This window comes from Cornus florida, unplaced genomic scaffold (genome assembly GCF_030987335.1).
Source record: "Cornus florida cultivar Cherokee Brave unplaced genomic scaffold, ASM3098733v1 CherokeeBrave_3.0.0_Hap2_Chr10, whole genome shotgun sequence".
Taxonomy (NCBI): domain Eukaryota; kingdom Viridiplantae; phylum Streptophyta; class Magnoliopsida; order Cornales; family Cornaceae; genus Cornus; species Cornus florida.
In genome coordinates, this window is record NW_026775580.1 from 111,386,081 (window position 1) to 111,401,217 (window position 15,137).

Here is a 15,137-nt window from a genome sequence, read left to right on the forward strand (position 1 = left end):
TTAAATTTAATCTAACTATGACTATAAAAAAGTGTGGATAAAATTTTGTACTCGTTGTGCAAGAAATAAGGACTGCAATTTTAGAAATGGAACTAAAAAAGTCAAATTTATAATATAGAATTTGTCACATCATCAATCATTTGTTAAATTTTCTTTCATTACATTATTTCCTTTTTAAATTCTGTTAAAAATAGAAAGAAGAAGAAAATTATAGATAAACTTTAAAGCCATACACATATATAGAGTGGATTATTTCTCATCTCCATGTTAAAAAAATAGGTTGATACTGATTAGTAGTAGTAAATACGACAACGTATTAAATTCTAAGAAATATATAGAATTGAATATTTTTTGCGTCAAAGAATAATCGCGTTGCTTTTTTATTATATTATTTTCAATTTAAGTATGAAGTCATGTAAAGATGTTAGACTCACTACTATAAAAAGTAATAATTATCCGATTAATTTTATACAAGTAAGAATTTATTTCATTATAATATCAAAAATTATCGATCCATATTAATTATTTTGGTATCAGAGCCATGCTGGCTTAACTTTTAATGATATCATCATGATTTTAACCTTCATTTAAATTATTTAAATTATAATTCATTATTATTTTTAAGAAAAATAATGATAAAAAATTGATATGTCAAACATTAATTGAAATAGTGTAAGAATTAAGAGAGACTTTGCAACTGATTATTGAGTAAGAATATTTATTAGAGTTGAAAATTGATAAACGATGCCCATAATTAATTTAAGTTCCATAAATAAAAAATCAATGATTTTACCATGCAAATGTCTAGTTTATCTTTCTACAATTTGGACAGCTGAGCGTAATGCGTGACAAGTGACCACGCTTATGTGTATGATAAAGATTTGGATTTTTGTGATAGAGCAGAGCAGTTAAAGCCTCTAAAAACCGGAAAAGAGACAGTCATATGAGTAAAAAGAAAGTCAAAGCACAACAAATATAAAGAGAGATAGAGAGAGAAGCAGAGTGATTAACCAAGAAAAAAATCTTTACCTTCAAGTCTGTCCCCTCTCTCTCTCTCTCTGTTTCTTTTCTCAAGAATTTTTCGAAAAAATCGTTCAAATTCGTCCATTTTCATTAATTTCTCTATCCAATTCCACTCCTCTGCAAAACAAATCTATCTTTTTTCACATCTAATAACACTTCCTAATCAAAATTCAAACCTAAATCGATTCAATCAATCAAGACTCATTTTTAGAGAGAGAGAGAGTGTAGAGAGATTTGTCTGTGGATTAGGTCGATCTGTGTAAAGTGACGTGTGCGTTTCTTTCTTGATGGGGAAGGTGGCAGTAGGGGCGGCGGTGGTGTGCGCCGCCGCGGTTTGCGCGGCGGCGGCTCTGGTGGTGCGCCACCGCATGCAGTGCTCCGGGCGGTGGGCGAAGGCGATGGCCATACTGAGGGAGTTGGAGGAGAAGTGTAGCACCCCTATCGGGAAGCTGAGACAGGTGGCCGATGCAATGACCGTTGAGATGCACGCAGGGCTTGCCTCCGAAGGTGGAAGCAAGCTCAAGATGATCATCAGCTATGTCGACAACCTCCCCACCGGGTATATATTTCTCGACATGAATAAATACACAATCATGTGTGTGTGTGTGTGTGTATATATATATATGTCCCAGTGTTTTAATATTGATCTTGGTAATTAAAGAACAAATCTTGACTAGAAACCCTGAATTTTGAGTTGCTTTTAGTTTGAGTACCAGCCATTTAAACATTTTATTTTTTCTTTTCTTTTTCTTTTCTTTTTCTTTTTTTGTTTTATTTATATTATTTGACACTGCGTGTGTTTTCTGTTATGTCAGTTTATTGCTTAATTTATTGATATTTGTTGAATAAAGAGTGGAGATTTTTTTGTTAAATACCCTTGAATTTAGATTGCATTTTGTCAAACATTCAGTAAAATCATGAGTGTGTTACATTCTCCGAAATTGGCGAAAGCTCAAAGATATGATTTGATGGATTATTGATTAAGATTTTTGTATGAATTCTTTAATTGATATACTTTTAGATTTTTTATTACTTGTTGTGATAAGTTTTAATAGTTATGGAACATTAATTATTCCTTTCCTTCCTTTTCTTCCTTTCTAATCTAATTGTGTCCACTATCTTTGATACGTTGTTCAAATACATACTCTGGGGCACTTGCTTTTTATGAAAGCATATTCCTGTGAGGGACGCTTAGCATTTGGCTTATTTGGTCTGATTAGGTATCCGAAAACAAAATTTAAGAATTATGGAAAAAGAGAACAGTTTTTAGAGAACTGTAAAAGAATGTTCCCTAAAATAATAATCCTCAGAGAATTATCAGTCCATAATTTATTTATTTCTGTTTTCCTATTCTCTAAGAACAATATTATGTTAAAACTGAACCAAGCAAACCCTGTCTCTTGCTTATTGCAATTTTTTCCCTTTAACGTAATGCCATCAAACTATCATATACATAGAATGCATTGGTTATTCTTTTGTATCGATTTCCTTTGCGGTTTGTTTAACATCTAAATTTTGTTAGTTTTGGCCTTTTTAGCTCATGCCTCATCTCCTTAATTGTAGTTTTCTTGTAGATTTTTTTTTTCCTTCTATATAAATAATCCCATGGTAATCGTATTCCTCATAACCATATATTTAGGCATGAGAGTTGCTGCCTTAGCCATGAATTTTCTGCCTGAGGTCTTAAATTAGTGTGACTTTAGATTAGCTTCTTGTATAGAAAAATTCCAATTCTAGTTCAAGTGAAATTTTCATGTTAATTTCAGATGTGTTTTTCTTTTATTAGAATAGTGAGTAAATATTTGTTGGCTTAGTAGTTACAGTTAAATAAAGAACATGCATTGACATATAGGATAATGGCATATGTATGGCTCATATATGCAAAGGGACTCAAGGTATCTATATTGTTGTACCTAAGCCTCTAAAGGAATCCTCATTAACAATGTAAATATGTTAATTTTTTTATGGGCCCCGGTGGGAGGGGTCAGTTTACCTAAAGTGAAATAAGGGGTGTCTCATTGTCCATAAAATTAATTCATCTGAGCATGGCTGTGGCTTTTGCTCCTTTTATTTGTAGGGATGAGGACGGATTGTTTTATGCATTAGACCTTGGTGGCACAAATTTCCGTGTCCTTCGGGTACAGTTGGGTGGAAAAGACAAACGTGTTGTCAAACAAGAATTTGAGGAAGTTTCAATTCCTCCGCATTTGATGGTTGGCAGTTCAGACGTGAGTATCTATTCAACCATCCACACAATATCTGACTCTCATTAGTTTGCTTTCACAGTCTGAAGCTTCAAACTATGTTGATTTCAGGCATTATTTAATTTTATTGCTGAGGCACTCGCAAAATTTGTTGCTACAGAAGGTGAACATTTCCATCTTTCACCTGGTAGACAAAGGGAGCTGGGTTTCACGTTTTCATTCCCAGTTAGGCAAACATCAATTGCAGGAGGGACTCTTATTAAATGGACAAAAGGCTTCTCTATTGAAGATACGGTTAATCTCAGTTACCTTTACTCTTTTACTGTATAATATTTATTTGTTATTTTATTTGCAGTTTCTAATATTAATTCTTACTCGAAATTATAAAGACGTCAAAAGTTGAATAAATTAATATTGAATTGTTCTATTCAGATTTCTGTTTGAGAAAATTGCTTGTGTTTCACAATTTTTTTTCCTTCTATATAAATAATCCCATGGTAATTGTATTCCTCATAACCATATATTTTGGCATGAGAGTTGCTGCCTTAGCCATGAATTTTCTGCCTGAGGTCTTAAATTAGTGCAACTTAGATTAGCTTCTCGTATAGAAGAATTCCAATTCTAGTTCAAGTGAAGCTTTGATATGAAATATTCTGTGTATTTTTATAAGGTGTTTGCATAGTTAATATCTCTGTGTTAAGCTTTTTAGCAATTGTGCTTGCTTATGGCTTTCTTGTAAATTGATCCTTTTGTTAATTGATATGGTCAATTCTGTAATAGTCCAGAAGCATGCTCTTGGATTGCCACTAAATTTCAGAACTGCCAGGAGCACTTCTAATTTCTGCATCCCTTTCCAGGTTAATTGAACCATGGATATCATAAAAGGCCATTGTTGAATCCATTTGCTACTAAAGTTTTAGTGCTCGTTTCTGTAAACATTATTCAAATTTAGTCTCCTTTTAATTATTCATTGTCTTCTGGTAATAAATTCTACCACAATACCATCCCTCTACTCTCTCTCTCTCTCTCTGTGCTTGTCTCGTAGTTCACTTTTCTTTTTTTTTTGCTGTTTGAATGCATTAGCCATATTGCTGGAACAAGGTGTTCCAAATTATTGATTTTAGTTAAAATAAGGTATTTCTTAGTTGAAATACCCTCGCAAATAAGACTAATGACAAATATACCGTTATTACATGAAATGAAACACTTGTAACATAACACTTGCAACAAATCGCAACAAGCCAAGCGTTGTGACTGCAAACCTTTTTTCAGATCTAGTTGTGAATGCTCTCTAAGGTAAATCTCCAAAACAATCCTGCTACTATTAAACTACATGGTTCAAAGGTCCTCGGGAGGGACTGATAAGGAATGTAGGGCAGATTCTGTCTTGTTCTATGGTCTTGCATAGCATTATTGTCTCGCTTCCCGCTCAGACTCCATATGTGTAGCTCGGACGAATAGGCGTAGCTTGCTGAATGGCTTGCTTGTTTCAAATCCATGCTTGTGTAAATGCCTGTTTTAATTGACTCCAGAAAGCATGATATAAAAGTTTGTTCTGAAAAATACAATATAACTCAGTATTCTGAGAGGTAAGGACTTATAAGGTCCGACACTTTCTTGTTCGATTAATTTTTTATCCTTTATTGCTCTTTTCTGGTTTTGTTTGGCTCGTTATAGGTTGGACAAGATGTTGTGGGAGAGTTGACAAAAGCAATGGAAAGAACTGGTCTTGATATGCGTGTGGCTGCTTTGGTAACTATTGTTTTCTTTTTATATGAAATCTGCCAGGATGATTGACAGTTTGGTGCTGGTGATATATTTCAACTGTCAATCTGCTCAGCTTCCTTGGTATTTCGCGTGGTCGCTTACATTTTAAATTAGACCTCCTTAACTTGTTTGATTAATGCAGGTGAATGATACAATTGGAACATTAGCAGGAGGCAGATACTACAACCAGGATGTCATTGCTGCTGTGATATTGGGTACAGGAACTAATGCAGCATATGTGGAGCGGGCACATGCAATTCCCAAATGGCACGGTCTACTGCCTCAGTCAGGAGACATGGTTAGGAGCTTTCAAATGTTTGATACCTATTGTTCAGCAATCATGATTTAAAATCTTTCTTTATTCTTTTAATTTGTTCCATTCTTGGGGGTAGAAGTGTTTGTGGTTTCAAACCAGGTGTCAAGCCGTAACTTGATATGTAATTGTATCTGAATTTGTATTTGTTAAGGTTATCAACATGGAGTGGGGTAACTTCCGGTCATCACATCTTCCACTAACAGAATATGATCAAGCATTGGATGATGAGAGTTTGAACCCTGGTGAGCAGGTAATTATATTGCTCTTGTAGTAAATCCGATTTCAACCTGCCTTTTCTTACATGGATGGAACAACATACATTTTAAACTTTTCTTAACTAATTGCACAGATTTTCGAGAAGGTTATATCTGGCATGTATTTGGGAGAAATAGTTCGTAGAGTCTTGTGCAGGATGGCTGAAGAAGCTGCCTTTTTTGGCGATACTGTGCCGCCAAAATTGAAAATTCCATTCATATTAAGGTACTAACTAAATTATCTTTATCGGCTCTCTGTGTAAGCCTTACTTTATATTGAGGCCGGCTTTGTTGACTACTCATTATGCTCCGGTTTGAAATTTTAATCATTATTTTGTGCTACATATCTGGAATGGTCTGCTGATGTATATTTATCTGTTTAAAAAATCATTATTAACTAAATCAGGTGTGAAGGCATTACATGTTAATTTTCTTAAAGAAGTTGAAATTTCTAATATGGACAAATAATTTGAGATGAAGGCAGTGTAATAAAAGATTTCAGTTGAGTGTGAATGCATTACATGTTAATCTTTTTAAAGAAGTTGGAATTTCTAATATGGACAAATAATTAGAGATGAAAGTTGTGTATAAAAGCAAGATTACAGTTTGTATGTTGGGGTTTTTGTTGTTTCTGTTGGGCAGAAATAAATGCACATGTTTGGCATCAACTATATGTACATAGATACATCCAGCACCAAATGTGTGGTTCAACTAGGGAAACCATTCTCAACAGCATAGGATATTCTAGGAGCATCTTGTATTATACAATTGACATTGTATGCATAATGGACAAAAAGATCTCTATCTCTCTTAAGTATATATACACCTTTGATGCTATTTATTTTTTGAAAGTGTTCTGATCTCTGAAGCCTGTGAATTCTTGGCTATGAAGCACGGCACAACACGATTCAACATGAGTGTGTTGACACGAAAATAAAAAAAGTGGAACATGAATATAGAGAGGACACTGCAGTAAAAAACCAATATTTTTCTGTATAGCACTAAGCAGTAATGACAAACATTGCCGGATGACAAAAAGATCTAATCATTTTTTTATGCATATCAAATTTGAAGCTTATGCATGATAGTAATGAATGTAACATGTCAAATATACGAAGACAAAAACTTCAACATATGTGTGCGCGCGTGCATAGACATGTGTATGCATATGGTTACTCATTATTTTGATGACTCCCCTTCTCTTCTCATGCTACTCATTTCGTAAAACCTTACTGTGCACTACTTGTTCTTCATATATGGGCAAACTTTGTGATAATTTTTTTGTTTCAGTAATAATTATACTTCACGCAGTGACAAAAAAATTCATATCTTAAAGTCTCTGTTGACATGTTGGCAGTGCAAGAACTGCCAATCACATGTCAGCAATTAAGAATATCATTTCTAAATTATGACCGCATTTAGTTGTATTGGGCTCGTGCTGAGAATGTCCGAAAAAATATACGGTGTCTGACACGTCTGATATAGACACGGCTTCTCTCTTGAAGCACTTCTCGGTCAATCTAGTTGTTTTGGCTGCATAAGTCATGTATAGGATAAATTTCTAGGGAAGTGTATAGACATGGCTTCTTTCTTGAAGCACTTCTCGGTTAATCTAGTTGTTTTGGCTGCATAAGTCATGTATAGGATAAATTTCTAGGGAAGTGTATAGACACGGCTTCTTTCTTGAAGCACTTCTTGGTCAATCTAGTTATTTTGGCTGCACAAGTCATGCATAGGATTAATTTCTAGGGAAGTGCAGGATTTTGGTGAGTTTCAGTGTTCTTAGACAGGTTTAATGCAAGAGGTATTCTTCTCTGCTTACTATGCTGATCGTAGCAATAAACAACTCCACCGTGAACAAAGACCACTAAAGGTTTCCATTTTTCCTAGTTGAAAGTTATCTTTTGTTGGTAATTCCTTCTACCATTTCTCTATGATGCATTGCTCTAATTGGAATGTCAATTTTGGTGTTAAGAGTCTGAACAATTATTCACGTTTGTTTTGGTACCTCTTACCAATATATTTGAACAAATGGCAGATGGGCTAGTGCGCACTGCCTTAAGATGGCTTGTAGATATGCCTGGTCCATATGTTCATCCTATGAGTGTTCTCTAAGAGCTAATCAGGCATATATCAGATAATTGCATTAAAATGTATCCAATTAACCAAACATGGAGATTAAGTTGCTCAGTGATGCAAACTGAAACACTGTCGTGTTATTTCATCCAATGCTTCTGAGGGTACCCATGTGTTATCTTCCTTTGAATGCCTTGCGTGCATGACATTTGTTTGTGAACCATGCTAACTTTCACCATCCTCATTATTTAGTAGTTTTTTTAAAGTAGATGTTATGTGTTTACATACTTATTCAACATGTGCAGGACTCCTGACATGTCTGCAATGCATCACGACACTTCTTCTGATCTCAGAGTGGTGGGAAACAAGCTAAAGGATATCCTAGAGGTATAATACTTGGCACACATTCAGAAGCTTCATTAACAAGAAAAGTAATTTGATTTGAACATTGCTTTGCTCTAATAGTAACAATTTAGGGGTTCCTCATTTGTTCAATTTTTTTCTTTTTCTGTTTCAGATATCTAATACTAACCTGAAAACAAGAAAAGCAATTGTTGCGCTTTGTGACATTGTTGCCACTCGTGGAGCCCGCTTGTCTGCTGCTGGAATTCTCGGCATCCTAAAGAAATTAGGAAGAGACACAGTGAGGGAGGGGGAGAATAAGAAGTCAGTGATAGCATTGGATGGCGGACTGTTTGAGCACTACACCAAATTTAGCACTTGTATGGAGAGCACTCTGAAGGAGTTGCTGGGGGAGGCTTCTGATAGCATTGTCATTGAGCATTCCAATGATGGTTCAGGCATTGGAGCTTCCCTTCTGGCAGCCTCACATTCCCAGTACCTTGAGGTCGAGGAGGCTTGAATATGTGGGCCAGTGCTCTGATTAAAGATCAACACTGTTTAACTTCTGTATATTTTTGTTTTCCCCCTTTCCTCAATAACTTCCTTCGAATCAGTTAGAGCTTTTCTCACCTCCCCATGGAAGAGGTCATGCCAGAAAATCCTTAATTTATGGTCCTGCGGGGATCTGCAATTAGGGTGCTTGGGATTGCATACAAGCCTTTCATGCTGTGGTATGCTGTTTTACTCCATTTCTGGCATTCTGAAATGTGTCAATACTTGTGTATGCCCATTTTCTCATGACATGGAATAAAATGGGGGGGATTTAAGATGTTCTTTGAGTTGCTACTTTGGCGGAAGTACATAAACGATACAAAAATTTATAAGCATTTAATTCATGCAGTAAGAGCATTCTGATGGTTGAGAGGGCAAACTGATGGTAAAAGCATTACCATCATATATATATATATATATATATTTCTTCTGAAAAATGATATTCTTGTTATGCTCTTAAGAATATTTCTTCTTTCGTATGCTTGTGCTTTTGCCTGGTTGGGGCTTCTTTCTTCCTTCCACTCCCCAGGAAAAATAAGCAGATGTTGGAGCAAGGAACAGATTTTTGTGTGGAGTGTGGATAGTAATGCCTGAGAAGTTGGTCCTCTCATTGGCACTTTGGCTGAGGAGTTGGCTTTTGTGGTCAACCCTTGGGTAAGAGTTCAATGATTGGTGGTGAGAGAAGAAAATAATACCTGAGATTGTTATTGACAAAGTTGTCTGAATAACATTGCCGTTTTTAGTTAAGCCAAAGTCATGGTTGGTCAATGGCCAAGAAGATGCTGCTGCGGCAAAGGAAATAGGTTTGCAACACGAACAGTTTCAGTTCGCTAAGTTGGAAAAGCCCAAAGAGCGAAGACGAGACAAGAAGTTTGGAGAAGGTTTGCCCATAATCTATAATGAAAATGGAAAATAAATACTACGATTTACTTGGGGTGAAAAATCTAAGAGGTAAATTAGATTACATGTTTTATAATGCTAACTGATTCTATCATCTTGTTCCTCCATCAGTGCTTGGTCCGAATTCATAAGGTTGTATTAATCATCTGGTAGCTAACAGAATTTCTAATAATTTCATAGTGATCTTCACAGATTGCATGTATAATAAGCAGTTGCTGCAACAAAATAGCTACAGTATTTATATTGATGCGTCATTCCCACTTTTAAGCAAATTACTCAGGGACCCTTAATCCCCACCTTCTTATATTTCTACATCTTGGATCAGACTTGTACCATAGATACTAATAGGAACTGAACCATTATGGCAAGGAAAAGTTTGATTCAGAGGGAGGATAAGAGGCAAAAATTCGAACAGAAATATCATTAGATTCGTCGATCCTCAAAAAAAGAAATAAGCAAAGTAGCAAAGTTCCGTCGTTGAGTGACAAATGGGAAATTCATGGAAAGTTACAATTCCCCCCATGGAATAGTGGGTGTTCAACTTCCATATACAATGTTGCAAGAGTCCCACGTTCCAGCAAGATCATGGTTTTTGACCAACTGTAACAACTAGTTCATTAAAACACCTTGGCATAATTTGATCTTCTCAGACAATCAGTTTCAATCATATATACACAAAGCCAAACATGCCATGCCCACAACCAATTTTCTCATGTGCAATGCATTTAAAATGGAACCCTAAAGAAGTTCTGTTTTCTTTATACTAAACTAAATAACAATGAAAAGCACTAGCAAACAGTGGATACGCAAACTTCGGGAATAACTGCTTTTTGTTCCATTTTCATGAACTATTATAGCAGAAATCTGTTCAAATATCTATATATTTATCATTGCTCAACTGGCATACAGAAAATTCAAAAGACAAATTATTAATGGTTCAAGACAGCAGAGGTGAGGAAGGGTCAGATTCAAATATGTTGCTTCGCGACTGGATATAATACTTCCCCAACATGAACCTTGAGTGTGAGATAAATCTTCTGAACCCAATGTCAATCCAGGAAACTGTTGTTACGAAATTTGCCCAAAAAGAAAGAGGTAAACCCAAGTCCTTCAGAAAATAATCGAAGAGCCTAGCTTCTCCTTGTTCTCCCTCTTACCTTCTAACAGCTATACATGTCCCCCTTTTTCCTGTATCAATAAGCATATCCATGTCAAAATGTATCAAGATAAAAAACATTCTAATAAGTATTGTGTTCCCTTTACAAAGGTTTAAGAACATGCTTATAGAATATCTCAGATTAGTTTCTGCTACTTAAAAGTGATTTATCATTCTGCTTAAACTTCGAAAAAGGATCTCATGGATTATAGTGCATCTCCCAATTTGGCATCAATTTGTCAAACTACCATATTCTTTGATAGATAAGAATGAGCTCAGAGCGCCAAGAAGCTTACTAGCTAGTGAGGCAGGCCACTTAGCCATGGATTTGGTGGACCCAAAGGTTTTAAACTTCTGGAGACTGGAAACTAGCCAGCCTAGCAGAATTCTTGCCATGTCCACTTTAGGAACAGAATATCAAGATCCCCTAGAGAGTTCTTTTATCCAAGCAAAAAGTAATACTGTTTTTCACTTTGACTGTTTTAGTTGTCAAGCCACCTTCAAAAACTAATATATTCTTATAGTGTGCCAAAAGTTCAGCAAAATACCTACAGTAGCACATTTGTGGACGCCAATAACAGTCCTATCCTATGAAGCATGGACATCAACACAGAAAATAGAAATGAGGCATGTTTGGTTCAATTCTTTAAAACAATTCTGAACTCTTAAAACTGAAAAAAGTCTTCTGTTATCTGCAAATAGACCTAAACAATTTCTGTTATATGAAAACAAAGATAGTATACAATACCCTGGACATATACTTACATGTGGCATGGATAGTCATGGAAACACTCCATTTACCTTGATAATAAAGAAATGGGGAGTTTTCCAGAAAAATGAAGAGTTTTCATTGGGTGGGGTACCACATGGTAAGTACACCCGGGTATTGTATACTCTCTCCTAAAAATAGAAACTTTTTTTTTTTAACTCGGTTCCAGAAAACTGTCAAACTCAAATAATTTTTCATACTGTTTTTCGTTTCCTAGTTCTTTGAAATGGCAAGCAAACAAAATAGAATTATAGCATTTAGTATACACAACAAGCACTAATTTATTCAATAAGCTCATCTAATAGTCTATGCTTGTTTGAAATCTAACGTTCAAATCACAAAAATCAGTAATTAGCCAGGTGGAGTGGACAAAGGCACAAGAACACATCATATACGTCCGGCTTTTATGTACATATGTAAATATGTAAGCATTTCTATATTACACTTTTTAACCCTTTTTAAATTTTGATCAATCTCTTTAATAACTTACATATAGATCATTAACTTGATTTTCTTTAACATCATATTTTCTTAATGTTAGAAGAAAATTCTATCCCAATGAGTCACATTTTTTTTTTCAAAATGTAAGGTATGTCAGTCACATGTTAACATTTAACAAGTATCCGAAATGGGTCAACCTCTGTCCAAAACTATAAAAAAGCCAAAATCATATTTTGCGTATTATACAATTTCAAATAGAGAAGGAAAAATTTAGATAATCATATTCACTTGCCCTACAACTCTGTAGAGAGATATTAAATCCGAAACTTCACAAGCTACTACATCATGCACACTAAAGAATTACTATTTTTTTATCTAGAATGGAAGTGTGCAAAATAGAGGGAGCAAGAAGCCAAACATGCAATACCTCAAACAATGCAACCATAATTCATGATCTCCATAGAACTCTCAAGATAGAGTGGTAACAAGACAGTGGCAAATATTCCAAGTCTCAAAACAACAACAAATTAAACCATTTAAAAACCACAACAACAAAACTAAAAAATTTAAAACCACTATGTTCATGATTACCATTAAAAATGATGAAACGTTTTCAATACTGCTTTGAGAACAATACATATAATTCTATTTTCCCCATAAAGTTCGAAATTACCGGTCTAATGCTGCTTCGACTCAAGCGAGACATTGTTGAGTCTCTCGAGAGCCAAGATAAGAGCTTGAGTGCCCAAATCACCCTCACCATGAGCCTGAAGCGAAACATAGAGCTGCTGAGCAAGTGCCAATCCAGGCAAAGCAAGTCCCATATTCTGACACTCCCTCAAACAAATACCTAAATCTTTCACAAAGTGATTCACAAAAAAACCAGCCTCAAAGTCCCTCTTCAATATCCTATTCCCATACAAATCAAGAGATTTCGACCCAGCAGCCCCAGTCGAAATCGCATCCAAATATAGTGATAAATCCAGACCAGCTTTGTGTGCATATATTAAACCTTCCACTAACCCCAACATCGTTGAAGCAATTGTAATCTGGTTCGCGAGCTTCGCGAATTGGCCCTTTCCAGGTCCACCCATGTAATTAACCCTACCAAGGAGGGTAAAGATTGGGGTGAGGCGGCGAATTGTGGGTTCATCGCCGCCGGCAAAGATCGAAAGAGTTGCGTTCTTGGCGCCGCGATCTCCGCCGGAGACGGGGGCGTCGATGGCGAAGCAGGATTTGGAAGCGGCGGAGGACGAGAGTTCGAGGGCAAGGGACGGGTCGGAGGTGGTCATGTCGACGAGGACGCCGCCAGGACGGAGGCCGGCGAGGGCGCCGGAGGATGGGTTGAGGTGGACTTGGCGGACGTCGGAGGGGTAGCCAACGATGGAGAAGACCACATCGGATTGGGAGGCGACGGCGAGAGGGGTGGGGGCCCAGTTGGCCCCTATGTCGAGGAGGGTTTGGGCTTTGGATTGGGTGCGGGTGAAGATAGTGAGGGTGTAGCCGGCTTTGATGAGGTGGGCGCACATGGACCGGCCCATCACGCCGGTCCCTATCCAGCCCAGTCGAGTGTTGGCCGGAGTGATTGGCTCGGTGGTGGTTGTGGTTGTGGTTGCGGTGGCCATGTGGTGGCGGAGATGGGCTGTTGTTGAAATGGCAAGGAGGGTGCGGTGGTAGGAGTGTTGGGGGAGTGAGCGGAACAGGAGCGCCAAGCTCATTGTTTTCTATATATCCGACAAACTCGTAATTTTCATACGCTACTAAGGTCCTTTGTGGGTTTAGCATATGGGTAACTCGAGTCTGTGAGACTATGACAATCAGTTTTGATCTTTACGCCAAAAAAAGGACATATTATCTACGCTCCTCAGTGCATCTGCTCTAAGTCACGTCAAAGGTTGATTTAAATTTTGTTACTTTTACACTTGGGTTGACGCATTGTGTGACTTAAGTTATAAAAATTTAGTTACTTTTTCATTTGCATTAACGCATGAAAAAGGAAAGAAGTAACCATGATGACCTACATATTTGTTTCATGGTATACTCTTATAATAATAATAATACAGTAATCATTGAATGTACCTCACTGTAGCTTTGTTGTAACATGTTGTATTTATCCAATCCCACATAAGAAATCAGCATTTCAGAGAGGTAACTCTTTAGTTAAATCTTGGATTGCACCTATCTAGGTCAACTTTCTGGATCTTTTTAGTTTAAAACACTTGCTGTGCCAAGTGAATTCCTAAATTCATGTAACCTGCTCCAAAAACATGAAATTGCAACTTTGAGAACCAAATTTCGATCAGATTATAAAAAGTTTGAATCATCCACAGCTAAACATTTCAGCTGTCTGAAACTCACATTTTGGAAAGGATGAAGCGCAGTCTGAACAAGTAAGCAATTGTTAAAAGGAGCCAATGCACCATCCCATGTTTACAAATATGAAAATCACTGCACTATCGTTCCACCAACTCCCAAGACGAATACAAATTCTCGGATGACCATAAATTGCTCAACTGAGAAGGAATTTCAACCTCATAGGTAAAATACTGACAAAACTAGATAAATTGCTCATTCGTCTTAAATTTTTCAACACCTCTAAGATTCACATTAAATAACAACCTCATTTGAATGCAATATCAATAAACTAAATATTCTAGAGGCTATACAGATCATGGAAACTGTTAGAACTCCCATAAAATGGTACTAATAATGACTGTTACGCAAGTGAGATTCCGTGTAACCATGCAACATTATCGCATAAAATGTCAAACAATTATTCAGAGATTTTCTAGAAATCCATATTATATTTCAAATTAGTCTCAATATTAATCCCACAAAATCAATGTCTACATTTGGTTCTTTTTTTCATCAAATGCAATATATAAATCTAATTATACAAAGATAATCACTTACAAGATTCCAATGGATGCAGATGATAGCATGCAAAGTTTCAACCAATAAAGCGCAAACTAAAGCACAAAATGCTTGGAACAACCTTTAATATTCCCAACTTACCACAATATCATAACATTATCAATCCTGAAACTCTGCTGTACACATAGAATAACCTCATCAAACCAAAAAATATATTACAATACAACCTGCCCTTTTCACTCGAGAAATGAGTTCAGGATTCACAACAACAGTACAACTCGTGGCCAACAGAATTTTATTCAAATATGAACATCAGCTTAAAAGGCATGAAAAATGATGGACAGTGCATGTCAGATTTTTAATGCCAAGCTCGTTTCTCTGCTTGATTCATTCAACAACCTTCTACCTGATGCACAATTTATCTACATCAACAGCTCCGAATGGCAGCTACCGGTAGCTTTCC

General features: G+C 36.4%; 2 protein-coding genes across 3 annotated transcripts; one reads left to right on the top strand and one right to left on the bottom strand.

The window, feature by feature from the left end:
* Positions 1 to 960: 960 nt before the first annotated feature.
* LOC132277157 (hexokinase-1-like) lies at positions 961 to 8,878 on the top strand. Its single transcript, XM_059778910.1, has 9 exons — positions 961 to 1,582; positions 3,101 to 3,251; positions 3,339 to 3,521; positions 4,905 to 4,979; positions 5,137 to 5,292; positions 5,462 to 5,560; positions 5,660 to 5,790; positions 7,946 to 8,027; positions 8,158 to 8,878. The coding sequence occupies exons 1-9, from the start codon at positions 1,311 to 1,313 to the stop codon at positions 8,500 to 8,502; spliced, it is 1,494 nt and encodes a 497-aa protein (XP_059634893.1). The 5' UTR covers positions 961 to 1,310; the 3' UTR covers positions 8,503 to 8,878.
* Positions 8,879 to 10,246: 1,368 nt separating this feature from the next.
* Positions 10,247 to 13,574, bottom strand: LOC132277158 (probable 3-hydroxyisobutyrate dehydrogenase-like 1, mitochondrial). 2 transcript variants are annotated; one of them, XR_009470985.1, is made up of 2 exons: positions 12,392 to 13,574; positions 10,247 to 10,622 (listed from the first exon to the last, which is right to left on the bottom strand). XR_009470985.1 is itself a non-coding variant. In XM_059778911.1 (2 exons), the coding sequence occupies exon 1, from the start codon at positions 13,516 to 13,518 to the stop codon at positions 12,478 to 12,480; it is 1,041 nt and encodes a 346-aa protein (XP_059634894.1). In that variant the 5' UTR covers positions 13,519 to 13,569; the 3' UTR covers positions 10,247 to 10,622; positions 12,474 to 12,477. The 2 variants fall into 2 exon arrangements, 1 of the variants encoding a protein (XP_059634894.1); XM_059778911.1 differs by having other exon boundaries at positions 12,474 to 13,569.
* Positions 13,575 to 15,137: the final 1,563 nt, after the last annotated feature.

Bases quoted from the DNA above. Each gene is read 5' to 3' on its own strand.
- LOC132277157 (XM_059778910.1), top strand. From the start codon at position 1,311: ATGGGGAAGGTGGCAGTAGGGGCGGCGGTGGTGTGCGCCGCCGCGGTT. The intron at 5,791-7,945 runs GTACTAACTAAA...CAACATGTGCAG, and splicing joins AAAATTCCATTCATATTAAG to GACTCCTGACATGTCTGCAA. The intron at 8,028-8,157 runs GTATAATACTTG...TTTCTGTTTCAG, and splicing joins AGCTAAAGGATATCCTAGAG to ATATCTAATACTAACCTGAA.
- LOC132277158 (XM_059778911.1), bottom strand. From the start codon at position 13,518: ATGAGCTTGGCGCTCCTGTTCCGCTCACTCCCCCAACACTCCTACCAC.